At 44.6% G+C, this 15,446-nt stretch overlaps 2 protein-coding genes across 2 annotated transcripts in view; both read left to right on the forward strand.

The window, feature by feature from the left end:
- Positions 1–7,857, forward strand: part of LOC307077836 (WD repeat-containing protein 47-like) — a gene marked incomplete at both ends in the record, with an annotated part of 15,825 nt that extends 7,968 nt beyond the window's left edge. Inside the window, 8 exons of the mRNA XM_079739310.1 lie at positions 225–437; positions 851–920; positions 1,246–1,412; positions 3,353–3,525; positions 4,716–4,886; positions 5,661–5,792; positions 6,332–6,550; positions 7,709–7,857. Of these exons, the coding sequence (XP_079595436.1) occupies positions 225–437; positions 851–920; positions 1,246–1,412; positions 3,353–3,525; positions 4,716–4,886; positions 5,661–5,792; positions 6,332–6,550; positions 7,709–7,857 (1,294 nt within the window). The remainder of the gene's footprint in view (positions 1–224; positions 438–850; positions 921–1,245; positions 1,413–3,352; positions 3,526–4,715; positions 4,887–5,660; positions 5,793–6,331; positions 6,551–7,708) is intronic.
- Positions 7,858–12,059: 4,202 nt separating this feature from the next.
- On the forward strand, positions 12,060–15,095 carry lim2.2 (lens intrinsic membrane protein 2.2; the record flags this gene model as incomplete). Its single annotated transcript, XM_079739259.1, has 4 exons — positions 12,060–12,237; positions 13,679–13,819; positions 14,663–14,797; positions 15,025–15,095. 4 exons carry the CDS (start codon positions 12,060–12,062, stop codon positions 15,093–15,095), a joined length of 525 nt encoding a protein of 174 aa, XP_079595385.1.
- Positions 15,096–15,446: the final 351 nt, after the last annotated feature.

The following is a 15,446-nucleotide window of genomic DNA, read 5'->3' on the forward strand; positions in this document are numbered from 1 at the left end:
GGAATAACATTTTTCAAAAGACCTTCAGTAAGGTCAGACATTTCAGATATGAATCCGACATTAAAATATAAATCAATTAGAATAAAAAAGAGAAGTATAAATCGATTAGAAACTACTGTATGTGTGAAAGAGGCTCTAGACACTTTCCTCGCCTCCTCGCCTCCTAGACTCCCTCATGAGCAGCCTAGCCCCTTCCCAGTAAAGGTCCTGCTGTCCCTCCCCAGGTCCATCCAGAAGCTAGAGGAGATGAACGCGGTCATCGACCCCTGCGGCGACGAGGCCGGCGTCGGGCGCCTGACCCCCGCCCACTGGAACGGCGGACCGGACCCCCCGGAGGCAGGGGCGCCCGGCCTTGAGAAGCCGGTCAGCAGCTCGCCCCTCAGCACCAGCTCTCACGGGGGGAGGCCCTCCTTCGTCGAGTCGCCCATCCTCGAAGCGTAAGAGTCCGTCGGGAATGTCTGGAGCGTTGGGACCAGCTTATGTTTGGTTGGTTGATTGATTTGATTGATTGATTTTTATTTGACCATTTTGATGTAAAATATGAACTGCACTCTGGGGCATTAAAATACATAAACAGTCAGGGAAGACACAATGAAGCCAAAATAAACAAATGAAGGATTTATTTACATTGTTGTCCCAGTTTTGGTGTTCTTCATTTGACATGTTTTAATGTATGAATATTAAGGACCCCATGTATATTTGGATAGAGAGTTGAGAGACGTTGCCCCTGTGTTTTCTGTTTTAGTATTTATTTTAATTTTAGTGATCTTGTTATCTCTAACTTTCTGACTGTTTTCAAAAGCTATTCTGTATCTGTCTTGTTTATATTTGTGTTGTTGTGAACCATCAGGGCAGAGAGGACAAAGTCCACCTCTTCGGCCGCTCAGGAGGATTTAGTCACGCGAAACGCATCACAAGAAGTGAGGTCACTTTATATTTTCTATTAATACATACTTTAGCTATTTATGGACTGTGAAATCTTCATGGGAAATGGTATTTGGAGATAAACCCTTTCACATGCCATGTGGGGTTTGAGAAACTTGATGATTTCTTTAATATTCATTTGAGGTGTGTGTGTGTGTGTGTGTGTGTGTGTGTGTGTGTGAGAGTGTGATCGAAACAGCAAACTCCACCTGAAGTTTGTCAGTTTGTGGCGATTCTCAGAACAAACTATCAATCAGCAGTTCAAACACCCTCCCAGACTGCTGAATGCTGATTGGCCTGTATTTCTCTGTGTCCGCCCAGCAACCGGGGGGGCCCAGGTCCAAGCCGCAGTACGTGAAGGTGAACCAGCTGGAGGACACGCAGGCGGTGCGCGCCGTGGCCTTCCACCCCTCGGGGGCGCTCTACGCCGTCGGCTCCAACTCTAAAACACTGCGGGTGTGTGCCTACCCAGAATCCCTCACTGCAAGGTACGAGACGCACGTCATATCGGCCGTACGAATTCGAAATACTTTTTTTTTTTTTATTGATGAAAAATTATTATTATTGATGAACAAATACAGCGCCTTGCAAAAGTATTCACCCCCCTTGGCTTTTTACCTATTTTGTTACATGACAGCCTTTAGTTCAATATTTTTTTAATCTGAATTTTATGTGATGGATCAGAAGACAATAGTCTAAGTTGGTGAAGTGAAATGAGAAAAATATATACATAAAACAATTTTTTAGAAATAAAAAACTGAAATTTGGCATGTGCATATGTATTCACCCCCTTTGTTATGACGCCCATAAAAAGCTCTGGTGCAACCAATTACCTTCAGAAGTCACATAATTAGTGAAATGATGTTTACCTGTGTGCAATCTAAGTGTCACATGATCTGTCAGTACATATACACACATTTTTTGAAAGGCCCCAGAGGCTGCAACACCTAAACAAGAGGCACCACTAACCAAACACTGCCATGAAGACCAAGGGTCTATCAAAACAAGTCAGGGACAATGTTGTTGAGAAGTACAAGTCAGGGTTAGGTTATAAAGAAATATCCAAATCTTTGATGATCCCCAGGAGCACCATCAAATCTATCATAACCAAATGGAAAGAACATGGCACAACAGCAAACCTGCCAAGAGACGGCCGCCCACCAAAACTCACAGACAGGGCAAGGAGGGCATTAATAAGAGAGGCAGCACAGAGACCTAAGGTAACCCTGGAGGAGCTGCAGAGTTCCACAGCAGAGACTGGAGTATCTGTACATAGGACGACAATAAACGACAATACGCTCCATAGAGTTGGGCTTTATGGCAGAGTGGCCAGAAGAAATCCATTACTTTCAGCAAAAAACAAAATGGCACGTTTTGAGTTTGCGAAAAGGCATGTGGGAGACTCCCAAAATGTATGGAGGAAGGTGCTCTGGTCTGATGAGACTAAAATTTAACTTTTTGTCCATCAAAGAAAACGCTATGTCTGGCGTAAACCCAACACATCGCATCACCCAAAGAACACCATCCCCACAGTGAAACATGGTGGTGGCAGCATCATGCTGTGGGGATGTTTTTCAGCAGCCGGGACTGGGAAACTGGTCAGAGTTGAGGGAAAGATGGATGGTGCTAAATACAGGGATGTTCTTGAGCAAAACCTGTACCACTCTGTGCGTGATTTGAGGCTAGGACGGAGGTTCACCTTCCAGCAGGACAATGACCCCAAACACACTGCAAAAGCAACACTTGAGTGGTTTAAGGGGAAACATGTAAATGTGTTGGAATGGCCTAGTCAAAGCCCAGACCTCAATCCAATAGAAAATCTGTGGTCAGACTTAAAGATTGCTGTTCACAAGCGCAAACCATCCAACTTGAAGGAGCTGGAGCAGTTTTGCAAGGAGGAATGGGCAAAAATCCCAGTGGTAAGATGTGGCAAGCTCATAGAGACTTATCCAAAGCGACTTGGAGCTGTGATCGCTGCAAAAGGTGGCTCTACAAAGTATTGACTTTAGGGGGGTGAATAGTTATGCACATTGACTTTTTCTTTCATTTTGTCCTATTTGTTGTTTGCTTCACAATAAAAAAAACAAAAACATCTTCAAAGTTGTAGGCATGTTCTGTAAATTAAATTATGCAAATCCTCAAACAATCCATGTTAATTCCAGGTTGTGAGGCAACAAAACACGAAAAATGCCAAGGGGGGTGAATACTTTTGCAAGGCACTGTACATCGTACATTGTTTCATATAAAATCTAAAAAAGATGCCATGCATACAGGTATATGCATCCCTTGTATATCTATATCTATCCACGAATGAGCCCACACAATGGGGATTGAGTTTTATTGATCACCCTTCTCGATAGAAGTCGACACTGCAAACACACGTTAACTCTGTGTGTGTGTGTCTGTTTGTGTGTGTGTCTGTGCGCAGCGACCCGAGCCGGGCGATCAAGCAGCCCGTGGTTCGCTTCCGGAGGAACAAGCACCACAAGGGCTCCATCTACTGCGTGGCCTGGAGCCAGTGTGGCCAGCTGCTGGCCACCGGCTCCAACGACAAGTTTGTCAAAGTCCTGCCCTTCAACGCAGACACCTGCAACGCCACAGGTACGGCCGCAGCCCGGTGGGGGGTGTGTGTGTGTGTGTGTGTGTGTGTGTGTGTCTTCTTGGCTGTGGGACCAACTCGCTTTCAATAAAGGAAACCTCCATTGAATGCATCAGTTACAGTCTAAATAGGCCCCAGTATTTCCCTATTTTCCCATTAAGGAAGCACCTATTTACCAGTCGTGGATAGTGTGTAGGGGCCAAGGGCGTAGGAACCGGGGGGGACAGAGGGGACGTGTCCCCTCCAATATCGGAGACAGGCGCATTTGTCCCACCTAAAAAATTATACCGGATCTGCCAGGTTTCCGATATGTGTCCCCCCCAATGTTAAACTCATTCCTACGCCCCTGGTAGGGGCTAAGGTGGTCATTACCCTGCCGGAAGGTTTAGGGTTCAATCCCCAATCTCTGCCACGTACCTGTAGGCAACCAAGAGCCCCAGCCCCTGCCTACGCTTTAAACCTGTGTGCGTGTGTTTTGTGTGTTGTGTATAATCGACCATGTGTCAACCATGCAAGGTTTCAGCCAGCCCGTCAGGAGCAGTTAGGGTGAGGGACACCCGGGTAGTAGGAGCTGGGGATCCAACTGGCAACCTTCCGGTCAAGGGCGTAGGAACCGGGGGGGACGGAGGGGACGTGTCCCCTCCAATATTGGAGACAGGCGCATTTGTCCCACCTAAAAATTATACTGGGGGGAGAAAAATATTTTATTTTATTTTGAAAGCGCAACACAGCGTCTTGTCACCGCTTCTTATTCTAAAAAACTGGATGATTGAGCAATATTATTTATTATTCTGATAAATATTTATATATATATGAACTGATAAATATTTATCAGTTCATTACTGCCATTCAAAATGTGTTTTCCTTTACATTTACAAATATATCTTTTTAGTAGAATAAAATATATTTGTGAATTTTTTCAGTGTAGTTAATTTATGACATATTTCTGTTCAAACCATTAACGGATCTGTCAGGTTTCCGATATGTGTCCCCCCCAATGTTAAACTCATTCCTACGCCCCTGCTTCCGGTTACCAGCCAACCTGCTCTACCTCCTGAGCAGTGTGTTGTACATCGTGTGTGTGTGTGTGTGTGTGTGTGTGTGTGTGTGTGTGTGTGTGTGTGTGTGTGTGTGTGTGTGTGTGTGTGTGTGTGTGTGTGTGTGTGTGTGTGTGTGTGTGTGTGAGATGCAGGGCCGGACCTGGAGTTCAGCATGCACGACGGGACCATCCGGGACCTGGCCTTCATGGAGGGCGGGGGCTCGCGCAGCGCGTCTCTGATCAGCGCGGGGGCGGGGGACTGCAACATCTACATCACGGACTGTCAGAGGGGCCAGGGTCTGCACGCGCTCAGTGGACACACCGGTACGCGCTCAGACGCTCATTAATCTCACCTGAAAAGGGATCTATTCAGACAAGCCTGCTCCCTTTAAGTCAGTTGCATCCTTGGGACTGGAATGACCCTTTCCTCTTTTTGTACGCTGTTTTATTATTTTTATATTATATATTTTTTGCTGACTGTTTGATTGATGTATTGATTGTTTTTATTCTTTTTGATTTTGTAAGGTGACTTGACTCGAGTGTCAAGAAAGGTGCCCATGAATGAAATGTATTCATTTGGTTAGTGATTTGGTTAGTGATATTTATTACGGTTTCTGACCGCTCACCCAGAGGTTTATGACAGGGATGTTGGAAACCTGCCGGAGGTTTTACTGTGAATGAAGATAAAGTGACGAGCTATCACCGTCTGAGGTGACACTATGGCGATTGAACCTAAAGCCCTTGCATTTGCAGTATTATGACTTTTATCAACTCTGTGTCTTTGCCGATACTATGTGCGTATCTCTTGGGACTAATAAAGGTACATAAACACTTATCAGCCAAAGTGAAGGAAACATATCTTTTAGATTACCATTTTAAACCATATCTTCACCTTACTCTAACTCTAACCTACTCAACAAAACTACAAGTTTCATCAAGATTCACTTCATAAAGGTGAATATTCTCATCCTAAAATAAGATGCCAAACCTCTACTTAAAACACATTACCTAATGTAATGTTATTGTGTGTTTATTTTCCGCAGTGCTAAACATGTTGTTTTCTCTGCCCACCATTTTGTTTTTGCGGCGCCCTACCAGGTCACATCCTGTCCCTGTACACGTGGGGTGGCTGGATGATCGCGTCGGGCTCCCAGGACAAGACGGTGCGCTTCTGGGACCTGCGGGTGCCCAGCTGCGTGCGGGTGGTGGGCACCTCGCTCCACGGCTCTGGTGAGGCCCGCCGAGCCCTCCACAACGCCAGGGAAACCTACCAGGGTCACGCCAGTCGCTAGCAAACCGCTCGTCGTTCCTGGTCGTACTGTGCTTTATTTTATTTTTTTTAAATGGTCTTCTTTCAGCTTTTTTTTTGGTTACGTTACATGTTGTAAAACAAAAATAATGAATTGCAGTAAGAGACACACACTTCCATATTTAACATTTTCAAAAGAGTAACCAAAACTTAAATCGGGGCGGCACAAACCGGCTACAGACAAGATTTATAGCCGTCATTAGTCTGTCCTTGATAATCAGGAGCGTGTCCTCCTATAAGAGTTTAATTAAAGTTTTGATGCACACGGCCAGTGCAGGCGAATGTAACCAAGCATTTACTCGACGAATCCTGGTTTACTCCAGGATTTACTCCGGGGGGGGGGGGGGGGGGGGGGCTTTCAATGTTCAAACAATATTTATTCAAACGATATTTTAACAAACGCCCGCATCGACTTTAAGCCTCAACCAATCACAGCCCATCTCCCTCCTCCCACAACCAGGAAGTGCGGTGGCGTCGGTTGCCGTCGACCCCAGCGGGCGTCTCCTAGCGACGGGCCAGGAGGACAGCAGCTGCATGCTGTACGACGTGCGCGGGGGCCGCATGGTGCAGACCTACCGGCCCCACAGCTCCGACGTGCGCTCGGTGCGCTTCTCGCTGGGGGCCCACTACCTCCTCACCGGCTCCTACGACAACAAGGTGGTGGTCACCGACCTGCAAGGTACCACGGGCGGGGAAGAGAGACCGCAGTGTCGCGGTGCTCCCAAATATGGTCATTTGTACAGGATACAAATCCAAGTCACCACAAGCGTTGAACCCTCTCGTGGAACACTTTGTTCGGACATGCACCTGCTCCAAACTCCTACCGCTTTTCCATGTGTATGGGTCATGCAAATCAGGGAGCGCAGTTCTGTAAATTACCTCTGGGGATCAGCGAGGAGGCGTAGTCATGCAAAACGAATGAAAGTCTGTGAAAAGGTGTTATAGATGTTAAGATAATCAGATGAAACCCTGAACCTAATCCCTCTTATTGACCACATGAATCAATAAGGGAAGTTGGACGAGAACTTGTTTTGTCTTATCTTTGAGTGCATTGACCATTTAGGTCTGTAGGCCAGTTTACATCACGCTAGGGCTGGGTACTGCCAGGTACCGCACAATTCAATTTGATTCTTTAGGTCTTCAATCGATTCGATTTTGATATTGATCCAATTGCTTCGATATCGATTCAATAATACGTGCAGATGACAAAAATACCTAAATATTATTTAGAATTAACCATTTCATAATGAATTAACCATTTCATTGTGCTTTAACTAGCAAAAAGGGAATACACCATTGTATAGTATTGTTCCTGAGCTGAACTTGCAGCATAAAAGTAATAATCATAACATGGACAAATGTAAAAGGGCATGTACATTTAGGCATACTCGCAGGGTGCGATTTGCCGGTGGGGATGGTGGGGATTATCCCCCCCTCTGGTTTACACGTCCTACCCTCTGCTGAATTATTTTTATCCTCGGTGGGGATAAAAATTATCCCCCCCACCCAAAGTATTTTCACCATTACATCGTAATAATTAACAACCAAAATACACAGGGTCCGTCTTCATTTTGAAACATTTTAAAATGTTTCTCAAAATTATCCCCCCCTCTGGTTTTTTCACAAATCGCACCCTGCATACTCGCTTCTAGACTACAATGACTGAGTATGCTTTTTTTTTTAATTTAATTTTTATTTTATTTATGGAAATAATCGATGAAGGGGAAAAAAATCTGAATCGAAATTGAATCGAGAATAAATAAATTGCAGTGCATTGATGAATCGACATCTTCACCCAGCCCTACCTCACGCTGTGTCCCCCCCCCCCCCTCACCAGGGGACCTGACCAAGCCGCTGCCCCAGACCGTTGCCGGGGAACACGACGGCAAGGTGATCCAGTCCCGCTGGCACACCAGGGAGCTGGCCTTCGTCTCGTCCTCCGCAGACAGGACGGTCGCCCTCTGGGCACGCAACGCTGGCCCCTAGCGCCCAGCCACTAGCGCCCAGCCACTAGAGATAGGTAGGGCTTCTACAAGCACAACAACACAGACTGTGTGTGTGTGTGTGTGTGTGTGTGTGTGTGTGTGTGTGTGTTGTATTGGTCACGATAGTTGTGTGTCACGGATTGTGTCTGTGTTTTGGCTAACAACAACCTCATCATTGGATATTTTTTATTTAATAAAATAATTATTGTACATGGTACTAAAGAAAAAAAAGTGTGATAGGCGTTGACTTTGTGTGTTTATGTGTGTCTACTTGTATGTGTGCTTTTGCAGTCATGTGCCTAATAGCTTTCTCTTCAGTATGGACTGCTGTACATGCACACTGAATGTCACTGCTTGTATTAATGTGTGTATGCACATGTGTTACATTATGCAAACTGAACCTTACTTTTCCAATGCGGTACTTGGGATTTTCCCCAATTGATGTTCCTGGTCATGCTGCTGCCTAATTTGAATCTTTACTCAACCTCTGTGCCATTTTACTGCATTCCTTTTCCTGTATGAAAATAACAGAGACCTGATCTCTAGTCTAATAAGGGTTTAATGTGGACGAAATAATAACTGCATGTAGAATCCCCACATTCACGGGGTTGTACTTTAGATATTTGTAATACCTTACTGTGTATTGCCAAGTAAGTTCAGAATCAGACACACATCGCTTTCTAATTGAAATATTCAATATTTGTCCTCAATGCCGATAGATTGCGTGTGTTTTTAAAACTTTGTAGAATGTCAAGTAATGTTATAAATACTTGTATCTTTAAAGGTGGAGAGAAGACGTTTTATTTGAAAAGCTTTAATCCCATTCCTTGTTTGCCTTATAATGTAATAAATGAATGCAAATACAGCGTATTGATTATCCTTTGGATGCATAGAAACATAACATTGAATGCTATGATAGCTGTTCTTGTGGAGGAAATATGTGTGTGGTTGCTTCATGTGGCCTGAATCAAAAGGGACAAACTTCTTGAAGTTCATGAATATTACAAGGGGTTGCAAAATAAAATCTAGGTTATATTGATTGTGATGGTTGTTTTTATTCAGTTATTTACCTTGTTTTAGAAATACAAACTGTGTGAAGCCTACATTGATGAGGAAACAATATTAGGATCTAAAAAATGAATTAAATAGTGTAAAATTAATGTTTACATGAATTGTGAAATAATTCCAAAAGTACTGCCTAATAGTATTTAATCAAATGATTTGCTTTCTAATTTTCTTCTTCGATCTCGTCTTCTTCGATCTCTTTTTATATCGTAGCACTTAAAAGCAGTTGCTTTGCTTATGTTTTGAAGTTGTATGCACTTGAATTACTTTGTTGAAAGAACATAATGTAAGGCACTGCATCCGAAATGGACGCTTTTGTTTCAATGTAATGAAATGTAGAATCATACTGTTCCATTCGATTTTCAATTCAAATTGTCTATTCTAACTCATTTGATATTTTGTCTGTTTTAATTGTTTCAATTTCTCCAGCTCTGTACATTTAGATTCACCAATGTAGTCATCAGATTCATCCATTGTTAAACACAAAGCAGCTAAAAGCATTCCTAATCATTGCCACGCCTTACAACAACATAAGCAATTAGTAACGACAAAGCAAACGCAATGGACGGTTTGTATTACGGGTAAAAAACAAAGTGGATCCAGTATTTGAGCGGACCGTGGCTCTAGGTCATTGACATACAAGTCTACAGACCCCTTTTCCATCCACCCATAGTTGAAAATGCTCCCCCATTTATCAGTTTTAGAGGAAAGATGTGAAACCTGTTTGTATTCATAAAAAGCCCTGTAGCGGAGGGGTAGCTAGATGACATCCTCTGAAGCCACCAATGGAACCAAATCAGTTCCTTCTACCAGACCAGATGGTCTGGTCAGACTATGGAACGCCTGACCACCTGATGGCCCCACAGACTACAACCTTAAGACTTATCTTTTTTTGCTAATTTCTCTTTTACTGTATACATATTATATGCTTTAACAACCCTTTTTTCTCTCTTAAACTCTGTAGCACTCTGCTCTACAAATAAAATGTATTATTATTATTAACGGGGTCAGTACAGGACAGGACAGCTCCGTACAGGGGTGTGGGCTGAATTGTTTGATGGACGGAGTGAATACCTACCCTAACTACCCTCTGGGTTGACCACGATGCAGTCAGGTATTGCAACCGATGTGCATCTTTCAAGCAAAGATGCAGGGAAGAAATGAGTATAGACTGCATTTAAACTTCTCTAAACTGAAGCCACACAATTTGCTCTTCACAATCACACACCTTGCCAACAGCAACAGCCATCTCGTCAGGAGCAGTCGGGGTTAGGTGTCATGCCCAGGGACACCTGGACACTTGGGTCTGCGGTGCCTGGGATCAAACTAGCAACCTTGCGAGGTTGCCAGACAACCTGCTCTACCGCCTGAGCCACTGCAGAGAGATGTGGAAAAGGTTGGGTGAAAGAACACAAGGAAGACGAGGACCTGTGAGAAGACATGCTGATGGTGATGATGTGGAGGATGATGATGATGACCAAGAGGGTTGGAAAGGAGGATGGAGGGAGATGGAGAGATGGTCAGCCTCACAGTGGGTAATTAAACAAGCCGGGATAGAGAAACAGAGAAACAGAGAGAGGGGGGATGGGGATTTACCTTTATTTTTTACGCTGCCCTCGATCATTCCCGCTTTTGTTGGCCGGACAATGGGAAGCAGGAGGGACAGGGATAAAACGGATAGGCCCCCAACGTCCAGCCACTAACCCCGGAGAGTCAGGAGAGACAGCAGCTCACCTAGCAACAGTAAGATACCCCACATTCATTCTTCTTGTTTTAACTCAATTTGTGGCAAAACTTGTGTAACGTTTTACAATTTTCCTTGGAGAGGGGTCAGAATTCTCACGGGCCGAGATTCCTTGAAATGAAGTGTGACCTGGTAGAACTTTTACAGATGTAGGATGATAGAAAAGGCTGTGTAAACATATATGTATATTATAATAATCGTCTTTATACTTTGAGGCTTGGTCCGGGTTTCACTACATTATATGTTCTTCCATCATCAAAAAGTATCCGTTCCAAAATAACTTCATGAAGTTAAGCGTGAGGTATTTGACAGCTGTCGGGAAATTCTCTGTTGAGTTGTTATTGAACTCATCCTAAAGCTAAGTCTAACACTGCAACAATGTGTTGTAGTTTTAAATAAGTGCTGATTTTTTGAAAAGTGCAAACAGCTCATGTGCATGCATGTGCATGCGTGTGTGGCAGAGCAACAATGCTGACCGCTTTTTCTGCTGCTGGGCCTGGGGACGGGAGTGTGGGGGTCATTGAAGAGACTTAGTCAGTAACAATGGATCTGTGAACTGTGCCATCAGCACTCCCTTTGACAGGAGGCCATGTTGGCCAAACTGTTTTGTTGCCTTTGTTTTGCTACTTTATTATTTTTTCACGTTGACCGGATATATATTTAAATTCGCCGACTGCCAATATTCTACTACCACTAAGCCTGAAGGCTTTGCCATAGCCATATTGACACGATTTCGACGTCAACATATAATAATATGATATTTTATAAAACCATAATATACTGAACCATTGACTCCCTAGTTAATAGCAGCCCTGTGGATGAGTGCACCCATCTAGGGCATGGCCTTTGGTTCAGTCTGTCTAGATTTAAAGAGAATGGGCCTTATTCAGCATCCTAGCGGCCATCTTGGTTCTAAACATGAGCTCCAGCTCACAGCTAGCGTTCAGAACCAAGATGGCCGCCGGGTGAAAAAGGCCCACAGAGAAACCATTCAAGGAACGTAGAGAAATCCTCCAGGAGCTGAACAGATTAAATGATAAAGATGTATAAGAGCACACAAAAATGACGACGAACATTTCGGTACAATAAGTACAGAATTCTCAAGGGTTCAAGTTTTTTCATCCATCTCCTAAAAGTGTTAATGTGGTCGACATAAACAATTATAGGATTATGGAAAAGTGTTCGGCAGACATCTTTGTATACTGTTGATAGAGGTCCTATACAATAATAATAACAAAAATAGATCAAATTTATACAGCGCTTTTCCCAGTGCTCAAAGACGCTTCACAACTGTTCATGAGCTAAATCATGAGAAGAAAAAAAAATTAAAATGACCTTTGACCTCTCCTCAGTTGTTTTCCCAGGAGGTCAGAGCCTGCCGAAGCTTGTCCTCGATGCTCTACACGCTGGCCGGAGGGGGCACGCTCTGCGGGGTGGTTTCCCTGGTGCTCCTCATCGTCTCCACGGTGACCGACTTCTGGATGCAGTACCGCTACTCGGGCAGCTCGGCCAATCAGGGGCTCTGGAGATTCTGCATCAATCACAAATGCCACGCCCACACCATGACCGTGGGTGAGTCGGCGGCGGACATCTGCATTGCTATCGGTCGATCGATCTGTTGGTCGATTGATCTCCATCAACCGCCTTTAACAAATGGGATGTAGTGGTGGACGGCTTTGTTTGAGGGGAAGACGCATAGAACACACACACACACACACACACGGGAAGGATAGTGATGGTCAGACAACACACACACACGTACATAGAAAGGATGGTGATAAGGGTACAACACACACACACACAAACACACAGGAAGGAAGATGATAAGTGTACAACACACACACACACACACACACAGGAAGGAAGGTGATAAGTGTACAACACACACACACACACACACGGAAAGGATAGTGATGGTTAGACAACACTCACACACATATATACAGAGAAAGGATAGTGATAAGGGTACAACACACACACACACAACCACACAGGAAGGAAGGTGATAATTGTACAACACAAACACACACACACGGAAAGGATAGTGATGGTTAGACAACACACACACACATACATAGAAAGGATAGTGATAAGGGTACAACACACACACACACCACACACACATACACACACACAGGAAGGAAGGTGATAAGTGTAGAACACACACACACACACACACAGGAAGGAAGGTGATAAGTGTACAACACACACACAAACACACACGGGAAGGATAGTTATGGTTAGACAACACACACAGATACATAGAAAGGATAGTGATAAGGGTACAACACACACACACACACACCACACACACAGGAAGGAAGGTGATAAGTGTACAACACACACACACACACACACACACACAGGAAGGAAGGTGATAAGTGTACAACACACACACACAAACACACACGGGAAGGATAGTTATGGTTAGACAACACACACAGATACATAGAAAGGATAGTGATAAGGGTACAACACACACACACACACACCACACACACAGGAAGGAAGGTGATAAGTGTACAACACACACACACACACACACACACAGGAAGGAAGGTGATAAGTGTACAACACACACACACAAACACACACGGGAAGGATAGTTATGGTTAGACAACACACACAGATACATAGAAAGGATAGTGATAAGGGTACAACACACACACACACACACACACCACACACACAGGAAGGAAGGTGATAAGTGTACAACACACACATACACACACACACACACACACAAGGAAGGAAGTTGATAAGTGTACAACAAACACACACACACACACACACAGGAAGGAAGGTGATAAGTGTACAACAAACACACACACACACACACACACACAGGAAGGAAGGTGATAAGTGTACAACACACACACACACACACACACACACACACACACACACACACACACACACACACACACACGGGAAGGACAGTGACCAGCGTTGGTGGGTTTTTGTGTCTGACCAGTGGTTAAGGCGTGACCTCTGTGTCTCCTGTGCACCTCAGCCTTCTGGGACGCCACCCGGGCCTTCATGCTGCTGGCCGTGCTGAGCTGCTTCGCCGGCGTGGTCCTGGGCCTCAGCGCCTTCGCCAACGGCACCAAGAGCAGGAGGGTCCGCACGGGGGGCATTGCCCTGATCCTCTCAGGTAACACACACACACACACACACACACACACACACGGACGCACACACTGACGCACACCGACAGACACGCTCTCTCTCTCTCTCTCGCAAAGAAACACACCGTGTCTTTTTCTCACACACAAAGACAGACACACACACACACACAGACGCACACGCACACACACAGTTTCTCTCTCTCTCACAGAAAGACACACACACGGTGTCTCTCTCTCACAAAGAAACACACGGTGTCTTTTTCTCACACACACACACGCACACACACACGCACACGGTGTCTCTCTCTCTCTCTCACAAAGACACACACAGTGTCTCCCTCTCTCACAAAGAAACACACGGTGTCTTTTTCTCACACACACACACACACACACAGACGCACACACGGTGTCTCTCTCTCTCTCACAAAGAAACACACCGTGTCTTTTTCTCACACACACAGACAGACACACACACACACACACACACACACACACACACACACACACACACACGGTATCTCCCATTCTTAGGTATAAAGTTGGAACAAAATAGAGCTCTAGTGTTTCAGATCTGGGTGAGATGGTCAAATTTGCATCATACTGTTCAGCTTATCTCCAAACCGTTCCAATAGATCATTTTAATGGACTGTGATGGGTTCGAGTTCAAATGCAAACATTTGAACATATTAAAAGGTGACAAAATAGTTACAATGCAGCATCTTATCTTGAGTGATACGTTTAGCATTGTCCCCAGGCGACATTTAACAAAGAAAAGGCGCGAGGCTGCTGCGTAGTTAACCTATGGCACACTTTCATGCATGGCGTGGGCTGTTTATTGAAGTGTGTGGCTGTTTGTTTCCTGACCACAGGGTTCCTGGCGCTGCTGGCCCTGGCTATTTACACTGGTGTGACGGTCACGTTCTTCGGCAAGAGGTTCATGGACTGGCGCTTCTCCTGGTCTTACATCACAGGCTGGGTGGCCATCATTCTGTCCTTCGCTGCAGGTGAAACAAATAGATATACATTTCAGATTGGATATGAGAGTCACGCATGTTTAACATGTTCCATTCTGTTCATTGCCAAACTCTATTGTTGAGATTCTTTAAAATCTCAGAGATTCTTTAAAAACAACCAACCTCAGACTGTAAAGCCTCCTGGTCCTCCGGACTGATAGATCTCATGGATGTGATGTTTCTAACCGTTTCTCCGGCTCGTTTCTCCGTGTGGACAGGCGCCTTCCAGCTCTGTGCGTACCAGAAGACGGTTGGAGAACCCGCTCCACCCAACATCCAGGACACCTGAATCCTGCTCGGAGCGGCACAACTGTTGAATGAACTAGCTACTATGTCGCAAATAAAATATCAACGGTCACAGCTTTGAAGGTTGTCTAGAATAGAATAAAGATTAGAAGGATATTGTTGTCGAGTGATTTCCTAACTTTGGTGATCGAATTGAACCAGAAGAGAAAGTTCTTTGATTGTTTAGCAATGATGACCCAAGCACGTGTATGCCAAAACACATTGCAATACTTCCAACAAGAGTGCTGAAAGAACCAGTATAGCGAGTCTGCATCCTTGGCTAACCGCTAATCCTTAGTCATCATTAAGGTGAACTACCTTTTCAGGAAATAATTAGCATTTCATCACAGGCCAT

The sequence above is a fragment of the Pollachius pollachius genome (assembly GCF_949987615.1).
Source record: "Pollachius pollachius genome assembly, chromosome: 7".
NCBI lineage: Eukaryota > Metazoa > Chordata > Actinopteri > Gadiformes > Gadidae > Pollachius > Pollachius pollachius.